Here is a 24,533-nt window from a genome sequence, read left to right on the forward strand (position 1 = left end):
CAAGCCTCATAACAACCGGTAGCCACGTTTAGGTAATCGGAAACCCAAAATGGCGGTATTGATCAAAAGTACGAAATAGGTTTGTACTAAACGGTAAAATAAAAACAAACAAAATGTAATATATTTGAAAATGTTACTAATAGACCAAATAATGATGAAGTCATATTCTATTACTCAAAGGCTTATAAAAATTATTACAAATATAACACATTTTTCAAAACAACTCAATCGTAACAAAGGGAGAGTAGAGATAGTAGGAGGATGGCTCCAAGACTTACATATATAGTTTTCTTGATCCCACAAGCAGTAACAGGGATAGCATGGAGCTTTAACCAAAATCTCCATTGTCTGTTTCTAAGCCTTTCAATAATAACCTGAGCAAATGATTATTCAGCTCAATGCAGGAAATTGTCATCACCTTGTTCAGATGTATTGATTGTGAATAAAGATTTTCTAGGTAAATGATACAATGACACATAACTAAATCATTCAGATACAGAAAAAGTCATACCATAATCTTTCAGATGAGGGTCACTGATGCCTTCTGAGGTCCCACCATGGTTGGTCCAGTGTCACTTGTATTGACACTGAGGTTTTTCATTGATAAACTGTATAACTGAATCTTCTCCCATTTCCAAACCAACAATAATCCAAAGCACATGAAGAAAAACTGAAATTGGTGACAGAATCCTCAAGGCACAGTATAACAATGCAAACCAAATCTCTGAAACAATTTCAACTAATGCATAGTAGCAACCATGTACTCTTTCACAATCTGACCTTCGGTCTTCACATGATAAGTTCACTCACAACATAAATGGCCTCTGTGGCACTATCCATGTACTTTTTGTTCCACAGGAAGGGAATTTGTTTTCTATCAGATTATTCTGAATTTCAGTTTCACTACTTGCTTTGTTACTTGAAAATTGTCATAATTTGCATGTTTACTTCCATACTGTCTTGCAACATTCCTTTTTTGAGAGCTATGAGAACATCCTTGCAATTAAGCAAACTGATTTGTTTTTCATTTCCACAAAGAAGTAATCTTCCATTCATTTTTCTTGAAAGACATAACAGTCAGAATCGACTTTCCTTTGCTTTACCCTTTTTTAACTATAAACCAGATCCACCAGATAAACCAGCTTGTGTTGTACAAGTAATTGAATAATGAAACCACAACTGATATATGGTAGCAAACTGGGTCATTTTAAAATTGCAAGAAAATACAGCACAGTATTTCACTGCTTTCCATGGTTCCACTTTATATTTACAGAAACTATTGTTAAAGAACCTACGATAAACAGCTTTGTGAAAACAGCAAAAAATTAATATAACATCAAATTTTGGCAATATCTAGCACACCTATGGTTTAGTGTCTCTACTAATCAGTACTGAAAGAGTTTCTTGAGCAATTTCATTCAATTTCAGGAATTTGTTTTTGTTCTAGCAGCTTTTACCTGCTTCTTCTCGTTACAATTTCTGCTAATTTATTGTCTTTGGACCCAACCAGTATGATAACTCTTTTCCAAGGAGACTAAAATCCCTTTTTTGCTTCATTTAAAATCCCCTTGTATTGTATTGGGCTCTTATTGTCGAATAATGCTTCAAGTTAGGACACAGTCTCGACTGGTAAGTGGAAGACAGGTTGAAGGATTAAGAAAGAAGAAACATAACAATCATTCATCTACTCGTTCATTCAATATGTGACATTTCATCTTCCAGTATACACTTATGGAAGTTAGACTTTACAACACCGTTAGAAAATGGCTTTATAAAACAATGGCATGGGTATTCCTGTAATTGCTTAATTAGTTAATTTAGCAGAAGGCTACCAAAGAGGTTTGAATAATTGCAATGCTATCTGTAGCTACAGTATCTGTATCTGAATTCTTACAAAATAATAACTGAATAAAAGAATAATTGAATTTAGGGTGGGCAGAACTGTTGGGACTGCTGACTGAATCTGTGAAGGAGGAGATGGAAGTTAATGCACACAGTTGGAAGAGTGTAACTTCAATTATCAGCAGGAGTTTGACATCATTATTGCACCATTAGGCAATCTACTTAGGTTCACTTGCTGTATATCAGGGATTTCCAACCTTTTTAACCCATTTTACTCTGTGTCACATTTTTGAAAATAAATTTCCCTCCACTCTGTTTTGTTAAGTAATTTGAACTTATACTGTACTTCTATCATTATAAAGCCATTCATAAAGGGGTGATTTTAAGGTACTGTTTTAAAAAAATATATTTTAAGTTCAAATAATAATAATAATAATAGCACATAATAATGCTATTTCACAAAATAGGCCTGCTTCAAATTTTCTTCTCGACTTCTGATATTCTGAGCAAATTAACCCCCTGAGTAGGAACCCCTGCTGTGTATATGGATAACCCACAAATCTCCTCTCAGGGGAATTGCATCAACAGTGAAAATGTTAGAACAAAAATTACTAAATTGAATATATATAACAGAAATTTAAGAATGCTGCTTCTGTCCTAAAAAATGACCATAAAACTGCTTAGCTGGGTCAAGTCTCAATCGGATCATCCACATTTATGGTTTTCCCTATCAGAATCCTATTGGGGCTTTATTTTTAAAGTATAAGGTTGTGAATCATAATCTTATTTATCTCTCTCTCTGTCTCTCTCTCTCTCACCCCCAAAGCTTTGGTGAAAAACTCTCAGCTATTATTTACAGTGCCCCACATGATGTTTGGGACAAATACACATTTTTCTTTGATTTACCCCACTGCGCCACAGTTTATCATTACAAATGAAACAATTCTAATGTAGTTAAAATGCACAGTGCAGACTTTAATTTAAGGGTATTTGCATACATTTTGGTCACACACTTATTCTAAACTGTTCCCCCCATTTCAGGGCACCATAATTTCTGGGACATAGCAACAGTCAGTATATTAACTCTTTCATGGTGGATGTCGACTTCTGTCAAACAGAGGTGGCAATCAACTGTAAACAGTGACAAAACCCACCATTATGTTTTACTTGGACTCCCGTTGCTAGTAGGAAAGTTAGCTTTATTGGTTTGACTGAGATTCTCTGCGCTTGCGTGAGTAGCTAAGGTAAAAACAATGGCAAACATGGCATCGACAACTGGCAACAGAGTGAAGCGAATGTGTAAAGCGAAATACTCTGTGGATGAGGGTATGCATTATTATCGCTGAATTGGACTCTGACTTGTCAGACTCCGATTTCGATACAAGTGATCGAAAACGAACATGAGGCACCTGCATCAGCTGATCACAGTGCTAAAGAGGTTCATGTAGCTGACACACCTATGGCAACTTTTGCCTGGGAGGACCACCACTTACAATGATAAGAGGTACAATCCAGATCGTGACGCACTACGAACGCATATGGTTAAAGCCTGGCATGTATTCCTGAAAAACTGGCAGCCACAAACATTTTATGTTGATTTCTGTGTGAAATCATTGCTTTGTGTGTTTCTCAGAAAATTATGTTTTTTGGAAAAAATATTCTGCCCACAAAGAGTTAAAGCAGTAGTACACAGGACTTTGTTGCATATCCCTTGCATGCAAAGACTACTTGAAGTCTGCGATCCATAGATATCACCAAGTGCTTAGTATCTTCTCTGGTGATGCTCTGCCAAGCCAACTGAGGCCATTGATGAGTTTTCCATTTTTTAGCTTTGAAAAACTCTTGTGTTGCCTTGGCAGTATGTTTGGGATCATTATCTTGTTGTGGGATGGAGCGCCGTCCAATCAGTTTGGAGGCATTTATTGGAACCTGTGCAGATAAGATTCACCTCAGTTAATGGTGCAACTGCCGTCAGCAACATACTATAACGCACGCAGCCCCATGTTTAACAGATGAGGTGGTACACTTTGGATCTTGGGCAGTTCCTTTTCATCTGCACACTTTCTTTTGCCGTCACTCTCATACAGACTCACCTTTGTCTCATCTGTCCACAAGACGTTTTTTTCTTTGACTTTCATTGGCACAGCTCTTATCCCCATGTTGAACAATGGCAACTACAGACTCTAAAGGGTAGAAGCAAGCTGAGATATCTTAGGTCTGCACTAATGAAGCAATGAAGCACACCTGTGCTGTCAATTGTCCCAACATCATGGTGACCTGAAAATGAGGGGTGGGGGGTGGGGATGGGGGCAGGTTGTATAAAAAGTGTTGTCATTTCTGCATGGTATGACCAAAATGTATGTAAACACCTTTAAATTAAAGTCTGCAATGTGCACTTCGATCACATCTGAATTGTCCGATTTGTAATGTGTCTTTGTCCTAAACATTACAGAAGGCACTGTATGTGCATTAGTGTATGGCAACTCTCTGTTAAAGTCAGCAGTTGAAATAACTTTAAATCATCCATTCTACTATTTACTCTGACCACATGGTAAAAGCTGGAATTCAGAACGTCATGGATAAGTTGTGTTTAAACAAAATTTTCTTCATTTAGGGCTATTTTCTTCTTTCATCATTCTGATGAATTTAGCTATTGTGGTTCTTCTTATTTTGAGGCCCTAATTTAAAATTTAAATCATCACATTTTTCCTGTTAATATCATATCAAGAAAACAGGGATTATATTTAAACAAACTCAACACAAGTTTTATTATTAAAAAATAGTTATAGGCAGGGTGAGAATTTAAGGTTAAAAGATTCAGTATGCTGATATGGAGGTTTACTACGTACAAAATGAAACAAATTAATGGGTTGTGAAATGTGGCAATAAATAAATAATCATTTTCTAATCTGGAGTGTAGAGTGGAAGGGATGGGGTCTAACCAGTATTACTTTTTGATTGGTGATCATTGGTAGCATGGATGTGAATCTTTGGCTGTTAAGGGCCACATTTAAAGAACAAACATGAAATGCAGACTCCTGGTGAATTCAGAGCTTCTTAAATTAATTATCCACTTTGAGTAGTACTTCTGGGCAAGTTATTCTTGCACTTAAACTTGCTACACGCACAGTCACAACTTTGCACATGTGCTTCACCATCATTTAGTATGCAAACAACCTCTCAACCTCTCCAACTTTGGCAAATGAAAAAAACAGCTTTTATTATAAGGGGCACTTAACATTGCATGCAGTGACACTGAAATAAATAAATGAAGAAATCATTCATCAGCAAAAAACACATTCAATTATTTATGTTCACATGTTGTGTTTTTATTTTTGATTGTCATATTTCACAATGCGTTTATTTATTACTCCCTATGATGAGAGCGGAGACATGCTGCAGACCCTTGTTGAAGGCTTGTTCCATGTTTCAATTAAAGTTAGCTTTGAGTTTTTATTTTCTTTTGGTAACATTTAGTTATAGAAATTACTTATTACAACAGCTAAGAAAATCATCAACTAATAAATCACAATCCATTTCATTCTCATGAAAGATTAAAATAACAAATTTATAACCAATTGTTAAAATATACCTAATGTTTTATAAGTTGTAATATCCATTTAAAATAGGGACAATGGGTTTGAATGTACTCTTATTCTTCCGCACTGGCACGAGCAGGACCTTTTCTGCTGCCAGTATTGTTCTGCCCTGGCCTGGGAGTTTCTTCTAGGACTTATGCCTTATCTGTGCCAAACTAACAGTGTCTTTACCCCAATAACCTGTTACCAGTTGGGTAAACCTTACACAATATATACAAATACATAAATGAAGGTAACACACCCCTGCGGAATATCAATAAATTTGGTGTTAAACTGTGAAATATTATATTAAAATGTTTTAACTTAATTAAGTTTATATTGTACTTGCATTTTGTAGGATGTCATGGCCAATGGATCGCACCTGCAAATCCAGGATGAACTTATCAGGACAGTCGCTAGCAGTCATCATCTGTGTGGAGTTTCCATGTTCTACCCCAACCTGCACAAACTAGGACTTGCTCTGACATTCTAAAAACAAGTATGTTTGGTTGGACTCAGTATGTGAGTTAGGTGAGCATGTCCTTTAGTGTGTTCTCAAAGATTTCTAACTTAAATTATTGCCTGCAGTTACATTTTACAATCCAAAAAAATGCATTAACTTCAAAAACACCCCAGTGTATGTGTGAAGGTGTGTATTCTGCATTGGACTGCCATCATACACAAGCCTTGTTTTTTTGCTTTGCACCCATTAAAGCTCAGTCTCAGACATCAGTCTGAATCTGTACAGGTAAAAGGCAGATCAGGGAGCAGTTGAATATTTCTTCATGTTAAAATGCCTCCCTAACAAACAATAACATCGCTTCAATATTTTATAGATTATAAACTAAACATTACTACCTTTGTAACCTTTACAACCTTTCAAGAGGAGAGAGAAAAGAGAGAGAAATAACAATGATGCATTGAGCTGTATTGCAAAAAACAACTAGAAATACAATTAAATAAGAAAATACCCTTTTACTTTGCACTACTTACTTGTCTAAATAATAACATTGCCTAAGGCTGCTGTATCTCTGAACTTATTAAACAATCCTGCCTTTATTTTTTTTGGGAAACATTTGTAATAGAAGCACTGCAGACCTTTAGATTACTTACAGTATGTATAATAACTGTAACTGTAACTGTCAAGGCAAAGGTTTTCTTTCTTTTAGTTTCTTTCTTTTAAGTCATTCTGGTGTGTGTTTAACCCCAGTGTGCGTGTGTGTGTGTGCGTGTGTGTGTGTATGTAAATATATCCATCCATCCATTTTCCAACCCGCTGAATCCGAACACAGGGTCACGGGGGTCTGCTGGAGCCAATCCCAGCCAACACAGGGCACAAGGCAGGAACCAATCCCGGGCAGGGTGCCAACCCACCGCAGGACACACACAAACACACCCACACACCAAGCACACACTAGGGCCAATTTAGAATCGCCAATCCACCTAACCTGCATGTCTTTGGACTGTGGGAGGAAACCAGAACACCCGGAGGAAACCCACGCAGACACGGGGAGAACATGCAAACTCCACGCAGGGAGGACCCGGGAAGCGAACCCAGGTCCCCAGATCTCCCAACTGCGAGGCAGCAGCGCTACCCACTGCGCCACCGTGCCGCCCCATGTAAATATATAAGAATCCAAATTTCTCCATTGGCACAAATAAAGTTCTATCTATCTATGATTATACACTCCTATCTATCTATCTATCTATCTATCTATCTATCTATCTATCTATCTATCTATCTATCTATCTATCTATCAGTAAATGTCCAAGTCCTTTGAAGAGGTTTTGCCTTATTTTGTTTTGATAGCTGAAATAGAGGTGAATGAGTCATATCTATAAAACTTGACAATATACAGTATTTAATATTATTTGGTAGTGTTCTTTTTGCAAACTCAAACAATGTAGCTATAGATACTTTGACACTACGATCACGCAATGAAAGCAAATAGGGAAAAAGCATAAAAAAGTATACTTTCAAATAGCAAAGTTAAGAGTATGGATGCAATTTTCATTTATTGTAAATCAGCATGTTTTCCACACAACCTCTGACAGATCAGCAACCACTTTTAGGGACACTTTTCCAATCTATTCAATGACAAGCCTAACTCCTCTACATCTGCTGGGGTATATCTACCTAGAATATTTGATTCCCATATGACATTGCCCAAATTGAAGCAAGTGCTGGATTCTACCAAGCATCTGGCACATACCCCCCAATACCAACGCTAAGCCCCACCATTTCCTCCTTAAAACTGAATCACTCCATCAATTCTACTTGAATCACCCTACTTTCAGAACAGGGTAAAAACCCAGTAGATTGTGCAAGCTACTATCTAATTTCCTGGATTATCTCTGATGTGAAATTACTGGCTAACTGGCTTACATCTTCAGTTGATTATCCACTAATTAGTTCACCTTGCCCAGATGGGAATTTTTCTCTCATGTCAAGTAGCAGACAATGTATTGTGCACATATAACTTGGCTACAACGCTGTCCCTTTCAGCAACCCTACTGGCCCCTAATGCTGAAAAAGCCTTCAACTGTCTATGCTGGAGCTTCTATGGACAAGTTTTAAGCTATATGAGATTTGGACAGGGATTTGTCAAAGTTTTTATAATACAATACTCCTCTTCTTTCCTTTTCAGATCCTCAAAGGTACCAGGGAGGAATGACCTCTCGCCCCACATCTTTTTAACCTTGTCTATCGTGACAATAGATGTTGCCCTCCATTTGTGCCAGTTAATTACTTCAATCTCTTCTTATGCAGTCCTCCACAAATTATCTCTTTACAAAGATGACATTTAGATTTATTTGGACAATGCTCCCTCTAACCTTCTTCATGTACTGACTCTGGTTAAATCATACAAAGCTTTATCTGGTTATAAAATCAAGTGGGCAAAACCTTCCTTGTGACCATTAAATGCCTCCTGCAAAATTTGTGCATTCTCCCCTGTCATGTCTTTGGTCAGTACCTTTAAATTTGTGGGTACTGATATATTCTCTCTTCCTGAAAACAGAGTCACATTATAAAAAGAATTGAGGAATCCTTGCTCTGTTGGCATATAAAGCCAATTAAGCAGTTTTATAAAGTGAACATAGTCCCTCACTTTAACCCCCTCCCCCCTTAATTATTGTACTAATGTAAGACTCCTAATATCATCAACATCTAATTAAGCACTCCACCATGACATGCAACATGGTAGGAGTTGGGGGGTAGCCATATGGAGTTATACCTTAGGTCTTAAGTGTTTTACCGTATCTGGAATTATGTGCCTCCAAACTTGAATCCTTTAATCTTATATACCCTTAATATTTGGAGCAAAACTGAAAACTCTCTTAAGGCTCCATTTATCATGGTACTGTGATACTCTGATATTTAATTATCCATTGTTGCACATCAGTGGCAGGCCAATTTCTTTTCCTTTCTCCATGGGTCTATCAAAACATCACAACTCTCAGGGATATTTTTGACAATCTGGGGCTCTGTACATTCAAATGCCTAATATCATGTTTCACAATTCCTAGCCTCATTATTTCCTTCTATTTTCAACTTAGATCTGTTCTCACGGTTTTGTAGTATTTTTTATCCTCTCCAACCCTGTCTACAACTTTGCCAATTCCATTTAGCTATCAACAATGCTGGTAGCAGCAATGTATACAATTTTAAGGAAGGAATCTTATAGACCCATAATCAATAATTCTGTCTGACATTGTGAACTCTTCCCTGCAATCCTTTTGTGCAGGTGTTTGGTTTTCAAGAACATTTGTGCCCACACCAGAAACCCATACCTTCAAAATATCCATTCAAGTTCATTCATTGTCTTTTTCTTACCATCTGTCTTCAGATTAATACTGTCGTTTCTGTCTTGACATATTTTTAGTGTGTGTTCTGGGAATGTCAACCAGTTTCTGCATGTTGGTCCTATTTCATCTCAGCTGCCAATTCTATCAACATTCATTTTCATCTTCAAATCTACTTTGTACAGTATTTCTCTCTTTCTTTCTGCTCCGCAGTGGACGTTATTTTGAGTCTTTGCACAACTGTCTTCAGTAGGTTTTAGCCTCTCACTAGAAATTAGCTGATCCTCCTTCTTTTCCTTTCTGGAAGGCATTTCTATTAAACCTCACTCTTCCTGAGCTGTCAGCTGCAAGGATTAATGGGTCTTCTAGGTCTACGCATTGCTAAATGGCAGTTTATGATGCAGTTAATCCAGAGATGATTATCGTGTGACCCTAGCTGCCACCCTCTTTCTTAACTTTTCTATGGTCACTGTTGAGGTCATGTCCTTCTCCTCAGTTTCTCCAAGCATTGTCAGCCTATATACTGTATTTTCTTCTCCAACTGTCATAAGGGTTGGGTATTCAAGTCTATATATTGGTACTTCCCTTATTTTATTAAAATTTTTTAAACTGACACATAGATGGTGTAACACACTCTCTTTCTGGATTAGATCCCTTGTTTGTAGATACGACTGTGGACTTTTCCTTCTGTGATTTATTTAACTTCTGAGGATTGGTACCATAATAAAGCTAGTATGGTTTAAATTGTTATCTGACTCTGTTACTTAGCCTTAAGCAGCATTTTAGTTTAATTTCTTCTATTTCACAAATGCCATTGTGAATTTAACATTTGTTAATATTTACTATTTTTATTAACCTTATGATATACAATACTATGCTAATTAGCATTTTTAAAGATGTTTAAGTAACAATTTTCATTTTATTTTGAATGGAATTGTACATTAATTTATTTGCAAATCTTAAAGAACTGCATAAAAACACTTAGAGATAAAAACAAACAAAACAAGTAGTAATGAGCTAAAGAGCAGAGTTTCATTTCGCATAGAGTTTTGTACCTAAAATTGCCCCCAAAATTTATTTCACATGCAATTTTGGAAACATGAAACACAAAACTTACTAAAATGAGATTTGGGGGGGTTTATTAAGTTTTTCTTGTATAGAAAAGCAAGGACTATTGCTCCCTAAAGTCTATTCTGCAGTGGCAAAACCCTATCATCCATCCTCGGTCACCCTCAAATGCTACCCAGATCCTCTACACCTCCTTCCATAAAACTCCAGACGCTCTCATCTGCCTCATGCACATTTACTGCCTTACACATTTATCCCACACGTTCCACCTCACATTGCTCATATCGGGTCACAGTTAACATCGTCTGTGCTTACTTTCCAATTCTCCGTAGGCTAATTCAAGCCAGGATGCTTCCAAAGGCTCTCCAGTGGCCACATACTAAGGCCAACGGATGTTTGCAGCAGACACGCCCCACCAAAATGCTTGTAGATAAATGCTCTCTAGCTGCAATCCTCTTTGCATGCTACTCACCAGAACAAATTTTGCCATGCTTTTACACACTGAGAAAAGGGTTGCAGATGAGGTGTCAATGTATGAGTTAATGGCATGAATTTTTCTTGTGGCAATACACTTGGTTTCATGAAACATTTTCCAAGGAGAAACTATGTCTTGCAACATATTCCCTCATCATTAAATGTAATGATCAGAATTTAAGTAAATTTTTTGTGCATGTAGAGGAGATAATAAATATGCCGCTAACTCACCTACAAAGGTATACATTAAAAAATTGCACAGTATATCTCTATATGCAATGAGTTAATTGAAAATAGATACTAGTTTTTTGAAAATTAAGAAAATATGCAATGCATTTTACTGGACATTAAAATGTTAATTGTGCACATGTATAACTGTACAGGAATTATGGACTGGCAATAATACTAACTAAATATTTTGTAATATAAGAATTAATATCAAACAATTCAATAAAGGATATTTTGAGATTATAGCACTGTCGGTCAGCATGTGATTAAAACTTATGCACAGAAGATTTTCCTTCTTTAGGAAAGATTTGTATCAGTCCGCAATGTTTTTTCAGGTAGACATAATTTATACTTATCATATAAAGAGGCACTATACATATATATCTAACACTGTAGCTTTATTATCATACAGATTATTTAAAAAGTTTACTTAATTTTGTATAATTTGACTTACTTGTATGGAATATTATTTGCTTTTTATAAATTCAAAAGAATGTTTAAAAAATTCTTATATTCATTTACACTATACTAATGCACAGAACTGAATATAAATAAAAACAATAGAAAACAATAAGAAGGCAATTACTTTGTTTGTCTGGTAGCTTCTGATACCATAATTAAAAGTAGTTTTAAAAAGTATTAGGGTATAATAGTTTCACGCCTTTGATGTTATTAATTACAATTGATACTGCAAGACTGTAACAGTAACTAATTATACTCAACATTCTAAAAATATAATTAAGAAATCCCACTATTTACAAGAAATGAAAATTTAATACTAGTCACAGGTGACACAGTGAACCCATAACTCTACCGTATTTACTCTCAGATCACGTAGAAAGAAAGCCCATAATTCCTCATTCAAACTGCTCAAAGGCCCAGAGGCTTTTGGCTTACTGCAGCCCACAACAAAACCCAATCCAGCTTGGTAAGCTTGATAAATGCTTCCTTTCAACGCAATAACAAAGCCTACACAACATCTCAAGTGTCTGATGACCTAAAATATTATCCCCATACACATGATTAATAATAAAACTGTTGTCACTGAGTATTAGCTACAAAAAGAATGTTAAAATAAAAATGAAAAAAGTTATTGTCAATTATGTGTTATCCACAGTGGATTACCATTTTAGAGCTTCACTCGTTTAAGTAAAATATGCAATTACTGCCTACGTGATTAAAAAGAGAAGAGAATTTTAAAAAGTACAAAAATATAAAATGTGATGTACTTTAAATTAAACACTGAACACTGTCTATAATGAAATTATTTTAGTCTTATTGAGATTATGATATTATTGTAGCCAGCATTTTCACCCTGGAGATGCGTGGGGGCTGGACAAGTGATTGACAGCGGGATGTTCTCGGGTGTGCTGAGCTCTGCATTCCAGAATCTCCTGGAACTTTCTTGTTGCACCTTATAAATCCGGGAAGGCCTGATGAGGCAGGTGGAGACTCTCAGGGCATTATAAATACAGCCTTGCAGATAATAACGGGCAGACTTACAAGGACACAGCACATGGCACTGGACAACAATCATGGACACTAAATGAGTGGAATAGCCTGTCTAGTTTAAGTGACTACCATTTCCCCATAAACAGTGCAAGGTGATTATGCTAGAAGTATGACTATGAATCATTTGTTGTTAAATAAATGCCCCTGTTAACGGATTTAATTCCCATTCGGTATGTGTCTCCATCTTCCAATCTTGCTGCTTCTTATAATATTCACATGAGCTATGAGTGTAAAACATTTTTCACTTAAGAAAATACAGACATGTACAAATTTTTTGATACTCCTCCACAAAAAAAAAAGAACTCACAATTGCCTCTGAAATAACTTGAAAATGATAAAAGTAATTGGCAGCCATCATTGCTTATTCCGTATTTAACAAAAATCAGACTTTGGTTTTGAGTTTTGATTCAAGAGAATATTTTAAATAATAACACAAATGAAAACGGCATAGACACAAATGATGGGAATATTAACCTAATATTTTGTTGCACAAGCTACAGCAAACATGCAATTCCTGTAGTTCTCAAAGAGACTTCTGCACCAGTAAACAGGTAGTTTGGCCCACTCTTCCTGAGTAGACTGCTCCAGCTGTGTCCGGTTTGAAGGGTGTCTTCTCCAGAATGCATGTTTCAGTTCTTGCTGTAGATTTTTGATATGATTCAAATCAGGAGTCATAGAAGGCCACTTTGGAATATTCCAATGTTTTGTTCTTAGTCATTCTTGGGTGTTTTTAGCTGTGTGTTTTGGGTCATTATCCTTGTGGTAGATCCATGACCTGTGACTGACACAGAGCTTTCTGACACATTGGTCAGTACGTTTCGCTCCTGATAGTCTTGAAATTTCAATATTCCCTGAATAGACTCAAGACACCAGCAAAGCAACCCCAAAACATAACCAAGCCTCCTACATGTTTCACAGATGGTATGGTGTTCTTTTCTTTGAAAGATTTATTTTTTCCTCTGTGGACATACATCTGATGTGACTTTCCAAAAACCTCTAGTTTTGTCTTATCTGTCCAAAGGATGTGGCTTGTCAATATGCAAATTCCAGCTGGGTTTTTTTTATCGTTTTCTTTCAACAATGGAGTCCCCCTTGGTTTTCTTCCATTGAGCCCACTGTCACTCAAAAAGTGATGGACGGTATGATCAGACACTGATGGACCTTAACCTTGGAGATCAGCTTGTATCTCTTGGGAAGTTGTCCCTGGGTTTTTGTCTGCAATTCTCACTATCTTTCTGCTCATTTTAGGGTTGATTTTCCTCTTCTGGCTGCATCCAGGGAGACTGGCTACAGTCTCATGGACCTTAAACTTCTTAATAATATTTGTAAGTGTTGTTGCATGAGCATCGAACTACATGAAGATGGTCTTATGTCCTTTGCATTTAATATGTGTGTCTATGATTTTTTTCTGATCTCCTCAGGCAACTCTCTCCTTTGCTTTCTCTGGTCCGTGTTCAATGTGAGACACACGATGATACCAAACAGCAGAGTGAATTCTTTATTCAAATAGGTTGAATGACTGATTGCACAAATGTATTTTATTTATGATGTCTTCTATGGGTACCAACAAATGTGTCCAGGCTGTTTTAGAGTATCTTTGTAGAATAAGCAATACTTTATATCTCTTTTCACACTTGCTTTGCTTTACTCAATGACATATCATCATGAGACAGTTGCTTTTCGTTTAATCACTTTTCAGGAGACATACACCACTTTTTCAATGAGTTGTAAGGGTACTAACAAATTTACCCACATCTGCACAAATTTACAAATGTACATGTTTTTAAGACTACAATGCCTGGAATGAAGTGAAAATGACAGAACCTTTCCTGTTTTATCCTAAAAATAAAAGCACATTGTAAATGCCAAACAGGATGGACTGACATCCTGAACAGGATAGAGGGTGATATTTTGCCTGGTCAGGAGGCCATACCAGAAGAACTGTGAAACTAAAGATACACCCTGGCCAGGATGCCTTGCAACCATCATCCCAGCTGGGAAAACATAGCAGTGGATGGACTAGCAGAAGCTGAAAGATAGCACCAGATCATTCCCCCCATACGACACACGGCAGTATTCCTCTCATGTTGTCCTAGTTTGGACACCTGCAAGGATGCGCAGCCCTGTCAGGGACTTTGGGTGCCACTAGAGAGTCCTCACAAATAGGGAATCTTCCTGGTTTCTACATGACCCAGAAGTGCTGCCAACAGCCCATGGTACTGGAAGCAGTACCATGGAGCCCATAACCTCACCTCGGGGAGTCAGTGTTGGAAGTCAGTGGGTGACACTCACCAGGAGGAGTTGAAGGAGAGAAAGAGCATTCACTTGTTTTGTAATTGGCTTGAGATTGGCTGTGTTCATTTGGAAGGGTGTTGGTAAGAAATAAAATTCTTCATTTGAACCTATGACTGTGTTGGAAGAAATTTTGCCTAAGGTTTGTGGCTCAGTGACACCCCCTTATGGTTACAACATATAAATGAATCTGCTATAGGCAAAATAACTGCCATATTCTGTGTATCCTACCCTAAGAAATTACAAAATATCAGAATATCATCAGACTGGACAAATGGGATAACCATTTCAGTTTTAACAAAAGACAGTAGTGGATGGCAATAATTGTAGATCCATTGCACTGATATCTATTCCAGGCAAAGTACTTTCTAATTTAGTAACAGTGATAATTTAACCAATAATAGATAAAGTAGTTTAGGACCATGTGATTAGTTTTAGGGTAGCAAGGGTCTGTTAAGCAATGCCCAGATAAAGACCAAGCAGTAGAAACAGTCGATACTTACAAATGATGTAATCCTACTATCACATACCCAGCACATTAAAAACCAGACCTTAGTCTCACTGGTCAATGTAAGACCAGCTATCATCTTCAGAAAGGCAAAGTAATATAAACAATACCTCAGAGAATATCTTAGACTATAGGAAAACAATCTTGCACTATTTTAAAGTACAACTTTATTAACCTTGAAAGTACCATCTGCCATAATGTTTAAATCGGTAACAAAATCACAAAGCATAAACACTTGTCACAAAGCTTTTTAAAATTCTGGAAATCAGATAAATACAGTACAAAGAGCAAAATGAAAATCAATACTGTTTGCATAATCATTTGGTTCAGAATTCTGAGAAATACCTACAGTATGCCATATTAAAACAAAGTATCTAGCATCCATACACTAAATTAATATTCGAAAACAAAACCCTCCAATAAATAAATAAATAAGATAACAAAAACATAATTTGAAATGGCTTGGCCATATTTTACAACAAACACTTCATTTCAAAAATAACTGTCCCTATGTGGAAACCATGTAGAGAAAGACAGATGGGGCTTAACCCAAGCATTAAAAGATGACCCAAGCATTAAAAGATGAAATTGGGAGAAGGTATGAAGACAGGTCAAAATTGCCAGAAATGATGTTTCAGATTTAATTCAATGTTTTCTTTTCTGCTTTTTCCTCAGAGTATTACTTTGCTATTATGTTAGTATTGTACTTTTATTTATATCAGTGTATAAAAATAGACAGTGGATAAGTAAGATTAGAAATTAGATTTTTTTTTTCAAAATGCGTGTCTATCACATATATTTTAATTTAATAAGTTTCAAAATGGTCTTTTTATTACCTTTGTGTCGAATGCCCCTGGGATTCCAACCTGTCTGTATAACTGGAGTTGGTCTTTTGTTGAGGATGCCCAGAAAGCCAGTTGGTTAAGTTGCAGCTGGAACTGTGAAAGTCTTCTGAGCAGATCTTCAGTTTCGTATTGCTTTTCTGGCAAATTTCTAGACACCTTAAAAAAAAGAAACAGGTCTATCAAAACGTGCATTTGTCTTTCTCAACATTAGCTCACATACACCATTCAATATACTGATGATTAACCCAGGTAAATGGGAATATAGATAAAGCATTATGATAGTTTAAACAAAAACCGCTGAGGATGATATCTACCAAATGCAGAGAGTATAGTGGTATAGGCCTCTCACCATTTACCCCATGCAAAAAAAAAATGATAACTCTACTCTCCTACTGCATGAGATGGGCTGCCAATACATGGCCTAATACCCTGGGATGCATAAAACTTTAATCATTAAAAAAACACCCACTCTCCCATGCATATAAAATTATGAAATGTGCCCCAACTTCAGCACATCCACCTTCTCATTATCATGCAACTTTATCAAAAACGAAAGTTAGAAAATATATACATGGCATAGTTTTCAGGCTGTGCTGGTACTGTGGCTTTTCATGGACTGATTTGAGTAGCTAGGTTCTAGAACCTCTTCCACATGTTTCACCGTTGCAGGTTTTAGAGGCTATCACACCAGAACTGGGCAAAAGGCTGAAAACACGCCTGGACAGGACTTTGTCCATTCAAAGGGACCACATAGTGAAAATTTGCAAATGCCAATTAACAACCTAAATAAAGAAAAAAAAAATGTTTGTAATTTACTTATTGTTTGCTTGAGCATTTTTGGTTGTAGTAATTTACATGAAATGGGACATGGAAAGCTGTTCATTTATAACAAATGTTAGGGAATCAGACAAGTGAAATGCAAGCATGATTGCAGTGACTGACCATTATGGATATCAGATGAATGTGGCATCCTGTAGGTAAATTACAGTGTCAGCGAAATTATGGTGAATGATGATCATCTGCAGATAATGTGATTTTCAGGCTGGTTTAGTGTAAGGTAAAAACTAAGTAAATGTTTATTTACCTTATGCACAAAAGCTTAAACAACATAGAGTACTTCATTCATAAGTAGATAACCTTTGGTTTTCATTGCTTGTATTTTACACTTTTGCAGTTAGGAGGATCATTTAACTTACCCGCTATAGCTTAAAGTATCAGAAGGCATAAGATATTGATATGTTGGTTCTCTTATATTTGTGCTCAATCAAATGGGAAAATTCATAAAGTTCAATCAATTTGTTGATGGAGAGGTTTCCACTTACATGGAGCTGGACTTACAGATGCAGGATTGCCTGCCCCAAGCGTGCAAGCATTACTCGTGACTGTAAGTAACTTATGCCAACTGCCACTTCTTTTTTGCTGTCGCTTTTAGCTCGCGCCAACAATTTCCAACATAACATAAATGCCACCTCTCCATGTTGTAACATCTCCGTCATCCTCATCCACATCCACGTTTTCACCACCTTCTCTTACTGACTTCTCCACCAATCAATCTCAAGTATAACTGCCTTAAGGAACAGAAATCAATCTACTTGTGAACTGCTGGGGCACGTATAGCTGCCTTAACCTGACACAGACAGGCAGACACAAGTTGTCAAACAGCACACACGGTTTATTTACAGAGGGGAACCACTTTCTTGCTCCCCAGAGCACAGCACAATACACCACACTACATGTCTCAGTCCTATTATATCTCTTCTCTTCTCCTCTTTTCTTTTCCGTCCTTCCGCATCTACTCCCTCTCTGGCAAGATTTGTCCACCTCCTCCCAACTCTGGCTCCCCGAATGGATAGAATTGGCTCCTTTTATTAGGTCCTGGGAGTGTTCCAGGTGGCTCATCGGTATTACCTGGAATCACTCTCAGGTGTGGTAGAAGTTCATTATAAGGCTCTGCATCTCCCCCTGGTGGCCCCCACGGAACCCAACAGGGCGGCAACAAACTCCAACTCCCAGCATGACCTGGGGGAATCCGTGGTGCCACAGCCAACCTGGAGGGCTGTTCTCTAGTGTCCCAGGGGAGGTATTGCCTCAGCGATGCTCTCTCTCCAAGTCCTTACATTCCATTGGTGTCCCAGCCAGGTAATAGCTGTGGCCGCCCTTCACACTACTAATAAACACTTCCCACCATTTTACTAGTAAATCAATTTCCTCAGAGCTAATGTAAATATAAACCTAATTTAAAATAAATATATTTGAACCAAACTGTATTTATCATAACAAAGATTCAAATAATCTTCTAGGGTGCTACAATGAGTTGTTTTGATAGGCTCCGATGAAATAATTGTCCTTCTTCAAGTCCTTCTGGATGTTTGGAGCAGTCCAAGGACTGCGCTAACCCATCCAATCAGTAAGAATGACAGCAGGGACTTAAGACAATCTAATAGATATACATACTTTGTAGTAACAGTTAAATTTAATTTACAAACATGCTAAATTGAAAAGATTTAAAAGCAGCCCATGGTGATTTAATCTAGTTTGTATCAGAATCCCCATAAAGGAACAGTTCTTGAATACTTCTACCACTGGGTGTACAGTATGTGAGAAGCTACCTAGGGGTCCATGGAAAGACTGTGGCCTAAACATACAAATTTGAAACTACTACTTGATTTTATATAATGTAAATGTGTGCCAAAATCTGTTTCATTTGTTATATTTGTTATTTGGAACACAAGAAGTGTATACAATAAAAAAAGTAATGAAATGGGGGCATTTTTAATTTCTATCATATTTTTTAACCAAATATTACATATTTCCAGAACATTACATTTTAGTGTAAATGGATTTGAAAGTACAGATGCAGACCTAGAGAAGAGTTCCATAATGCTAGCTCATCTATAGCATCAATCACCTCTACCATGTTGGCAGGACAGACACATTTTTACAATAAAAATGTTCAAAATTCAAATCAAGTCAAAATAAACTGAAGAAAGACACAAGCATCTATACCAAGGCACTTTAGGCATCTTACACTGTATGTGGCTAAGTCAAACAAGCTTCATTTTGGAGCCAAGAAACTCATTCTCCCTGGTGAAAATGATAATTGATAATATAAAAAAAAAAAAATCAGCCGATGTATTTAAAATGATTCCATTATCAAATAATACCATCAGCCATTGGATCAATGATATGTCATGTCCCCTAATATGGCTGACCTTGTAGAGAATAAACTGAAACAAGCAGGTCAGTTTGCATTGCAGTTAGACAAGTCAAAGGATATTAATGCCAGCTTTTTTCTAAGGCCAAGCAGACACGGCCCTCCCACTGTGGTTTTCTATCTATTGTCAATATAGCATGTTGTGTGTAACAGAAGTCTCTCCCCGTTCTTCTAGTTATCTCTATATCGTGCTGTGAGTATGAGTCTGAGCACATTCTGGTCTCCGAGGAGGACCCTTCCCCTCATTGTTTGAAGTCATATCAATGCATATGAATGCTTTCCAACCTCGATGATGGGGTGGGTGCATGGATTGCTTAGGATTGTCTAGAAGGTAAATCTGTAAGTACAGTGGATGCATAGCATTACTCAACAAGAGGCACTGGCCAGTACAAGAATAAGCCTTGAGTTAAATACTGTTCTATAGAGAAGCTTATTCCACACCACTCAAGAAAAAATGATTACATTATTTCACAAAAGATTTATGGTATTTTGCAAAATTAATGCATCATTTCATAATAATTGTTGCATTATTCCCACCCCTCAAAAATTTTGATTATTTCACAAACATACTCCCTTATTTTACACAAGTTATTGTATTATTTCATAATAATAAATGCGTTATTTTGCAAAAATATTGAGCTGTTTTGCAAAGACATTGCCTGCTGCTGTCAATATCATCACACATGCGACTGTTTCAGTCAACTAGTGACAGCTATTGACCAATATTAAGAACTCTTGTAGCTTGCAGTTAAATTATATGAATTGAACAAACATTTTAGGTATACATTGTGTCATGTCAGCAAACTGGCAGGTAGACTTTTTGAGCAGAACCGGGAGAGGAGAGGTTGGGAGCATGCACTGATAGTGTGTTGCTGCACCCACCACACAACAAACCACTTGGATTGGGACCTGAGGGCAGCAGGGGACACCTCAGCACCATACTGGAACAGTGTGAGTTTTTTTACAGAGGCTGGAGTGCCAGTCCTGCCACTAACCCCATGTTTTCCCTGCAAGATGGAAGACCTGCTTGCAGGGCTGGATGCCAATTAATGTCATACCCAGGACAAAGCAATTGCAGGTTAAAGGCCTTGATCAAAGGCCCAATGGAGTAGAGTCACTTCTGGCATTTACAGGATTCAAACCGGCAACTTTCCGACTGCCGGCACAGATCCCTTGCCTCGGAGCCACCACTCCACCCTAGAACTGGGAAATGTGCGTAAAAAAGCAAAAAGTTTCAAAGCTGGAGTATCAAAAAAAATTAGAAAGTGAAGCTTAAACATGAGGCAAAAATTTGAGGTCAAAGGAACAATCAAGAGGTCAAAACCAAAAGAAATACCTGAGAAGATTTTGAACAAAGGTTTTTGATAGAGTTTTGATATCCCCAGATTGGATAAGGGAAAGGTGTCATTTTATTCAATTATAAACAGGTCATAACCTCTGAGTGTCTAACTGGGTAAGATTACCTATTTAACCCTGAATACTGGGAACATGTTAGTAATGCTTCACAATAAAGAAAATATGTTTAGTCCTTCATGTGCTATGAATTAAATAACATCCATCTCCACACCAAAGATTTGAGGTATTAGCATTCACTGCTGTACCACCAGATCACACAGTTTCAATATATCTATTTGCAAATAACTGGATTAAAACTAAACTGATACTTTACTTATAGATTTCCAGTACTGGATTGCACAGATTCCAGTGCTGTGCGGTTGAGCTCTGCAAAGGAACAGCATACCATCCACCATGCTTGCTTCTTGCCTTATACCTAGTACTGCTGCAACGATCACTGGCTCTTTTTCAGAGTCATAAATACTCCTGAACTCACGGAGGATTAAAAGTTCATCATATGCCTTTAACGTTTGTTCAGTTCACTTGATTGCATGCTATGCACATGCTTAACCTCTTCCTCAATAACTGGCTGGAGCACACACATGCAATATGTTATTATCAATCCCAGCAGGCGATGTCTTTGTGAAATAATGCAATACTTCTGTGCAATAAATATTAAGAAATAAATAACACAATTCTTATATAAAACAATGCAATAATTATTGTAAAATAATAAAAACCTTTTGAGAAATAAAGCAATAATTTAATTTGACTGGAGGTAATAAGCGTTTGTAGTTCTGAATGATATAGGTAATCTAATTAGCTTTATCCAGTCTAGGCCTATAGATCACAGATTGCTTCAAAGCCTTTGTCAAAACAATGAATCAACATATGAACGAATACTATGTCATACTGATGTTCGATGACTAAATCGTGGTCAGATATACACCCCCTTGTTATACTGCTGGAAGACAGACAGCACATCTGGAGCATCTTGACAATGTGTTTGCCAAACTGAAAGAATTCAGCTTATCCCTACAAGGTAAAGGCACACACATCCTCTATATGTACAAAAAGCTGAATGGATTCATAGGCAAGGTTAAAGTGTGAGACGGGAAGTGTGAGGGTGGAGATATGAGCTGCATTCCACTGCTTGATGCCCATCTTACCACCACTGACACAGACAGTGTCCTAGTGTTGAAAAGGGCACAAACACATGTCCGAGCTCAACAATGAGTTGAATTCATACTTTGAAAGCCAGGTCTACTAAACTTGACTGGGTGTGGAAACTTTTCAGTGTGACTGAGAACTGTAGTAACAGCCTTTCTAGCAGATCGCAGGAACAGCTAATGGATGTGACCTCAGACTCAAAGATGAAATATACAGACAAGACACTGACACAGTTCTGGTGTGATGTTAAAAGAGGAATACCCTGATCTGGGGAAATATGCACTTAATGACATTTTTACCTTGTGGCTCTACCTGCTTGTGTGAAATGACTTTCTCAGCTTTGACACAAATCAAAACCAAGCGAAAGAACAGGCTCAATGTAAAGAATAGCCTTTTCACTGCTGTGGCCACAATGCCCTCAAAACTCTCAAAACTTGTGAAGCTGAAGTGCCTCATTAAAAAAAGAAATGAATACGCTAGGGGTGTCTGACTTAGATTTTATATCCACAGACAGTTAATAAATGTCCTTTGGTTGAGAGTGATTTTTTGTAATATTATCTAACTTAATAACTTTAGTAATACCAAGTTTAATAATATGAGCAATATTAAGCAATAACCAGTTTAAAATAAGTTAAAATGTATACATTTAAAATAATACCTGTTTGTTGTTAATGAGGGGGTACCTCAGTCATATTGAGATGCTGTAAGGAGCACATAATGCTAAAAAAGGCTGGGGAGACACTGTTCTACCGTCCAGGTCCATCTAACAAAATACACAAACAAATGTGTCGCAAAATCACTGAGATCTAAAAGATCCCAATCACAACCAGAAAGCAACCTTCTTGAGTTGACATACTTGACTGAGTTATGTACTTTTTAAATTATAGAGCTACTTCAGTTGCTTAGACAATGTAAGGGAAAAGAGACAAGTGTGGAATGAGGGGCTCAGCACTGAGAAATTAATACAGTGGATTCAAAGACAGATGTAAAGTGACTGAAGAGAAAATGCTTATTTAGGAAAAACATTTTAGAAATACAAATGTCTTTTTTTTATTTTAGAAGTATGAATCATGACACCAGACAGGAGATAATAGGAGGAATAACTGCCATTTCCCTGCTCAAAAGCCTGAACAAACAGTCATTGCTTGGCTGCTCCATTCAAATTAAAAACCTGTCATGTTTCCTTTGTCACCCACTACATTATGACCTATTCTTAATGTAATTCCTTGTTCATAAAAAATAATGCAATCCGTGATCACCATCATTAATAATGATTAACTGGGTAAGTACGTCTGTTGCCTGACATATTGTGGTTTCTTTTGGTTTGTATCATAGTATTATTTTTCTCCCCAGTTAATCCCCAAATTGAGTGGTCTGTCCCTGAAAAATCACATTAAAATGTAACTGTATTTTGTAGTGTAATTATCAGTTAATTTACAGTTATTCACTATATTATTTAAGAAGCACTTCTGAATCCCCAGTTCTGCACATGAACAATATAAGGTGAGTAAGATGAAATAAAATAGAATAAAAGCACCACCCGCAAGTCACTGGTAAAATATGCGTAGTTTGTAGTTTCAGTGATAAAGTGTAAGCAGTGACTAGCTAATTTTGACTGTAATGACTTGCCCATTTGCAAATGAGCCCTCATTTTTTCACACCATGTTGAGTGTAAGACTAAAAGAAAAAACGAGAAAAAGATGAGAAGTAAAACTGCTAACAATTTAAGATAATTTTGTTTTAGGTTTCTACTCCAGTCCAAAAACAATACTTATAGTAATTAAATAATGTAGGGCATACTGTGGTTTTCAGATATGTTTAATTTAAAATCAGCCTTTCTTCATAAAATGTCTGTTAAAAAAAAGTATTTATTAATAACACTTATTTTAGGAAGAAATTGAGTTATGAAAGGTTTAAAGGTGCCCTACAGACAAATCCAAAGAGGTGAAAATTATAGCCATAATTGAAAAAAAAGTAATCTTAAATTTAATAAAACTTTGTAAGTCAACTACTGAGTGAAAGAAATCACAGACCTGTCATAATTCTCTTTATTAAACATAAAGTGAAGCTGCAGTCTCTTCAAAATTTTGCAGAAATTGGAATAGCAACAAATATATTTGCTGTGGAAATGGCAAGTAAAATAACTACTGTAGTGGGGCATAGCCCTGGAACAAGGTGGTCAGATGCAAACAACTCATTTTGTGTGGAATTTTCGGAATGCTATCTTAAAATGGCCCAGTCACTTATGTAAGTATGGATGACTAACTGTGACTGTGGGGCAGAGTTAACCCAAAAGCCATGCAAGACCCATATATATAAGAAGCAGCCCAATACATGAAGTATTTTCCCTTTCAACCATATGTTATATGCTATTATATAAAACACTAAAAGAAAAAAGAAAAAGAATATATATATATATATATATATATATATATATATATACATATATATATAATCCAACTTATGTCTGTCTGTCTTTATGTCTGTCCACTTTTCACGAGAGAACTACTTAACAGATTTAGATAGTTTATTTTTTTCTACTGTATAATTTGCTTGAACATTCTGATTGATTTTGCGACTTCTCTCATTGTTCTATGTATCTTAGTTTGCTTGTGGTACCGATTTATTTGCGTGAATCCGAGAGACAAGCAGCTTGCCGAGAG

At 36.8% G+C, this 24,533-nt stretch overlaps 1 protein-coding gene across 13 annotated transcripts in view; it reads right to left on the minus strand.

Moving 5' to 3' along the window:
- Positions 1–24,533, minus strand: part of dmd (dystrophin) — a 2,688,357-nt gene that overhangs the window by 954,580 nt on the left and 1,709,244 nt on the right. For all 13 annotated transcript variants that reach the window (XM_051926236.1, XM_051926244.1, XM_051926242.1 and 10 more), the window contains one exon: positions 16,143–16,307. In XM_051926236.1, the coding sequence (XP_051782196.1) occupies positions 16,143–16,307 (165 nt within the window). The remainder of the gene's footprint in view (positions 1–16,142; positions 16,308–24,533) is intronic.

The sequence above is a fragment of the Erpetoichthys calabaricus genome, chromosome 4, assembly GCF_900747795.2.
Source record: "Erpetoichthys calabaricus chromosome 4, fErpCal1.3, whole genome shotgun sequence".
Lineage (NCBI taxonomy): Eukaryota > Metazoa > Chordata > Cladistia > Polypteriformes > Polypteridae > Erpetoichthys > Erpetoichthys calabaricus.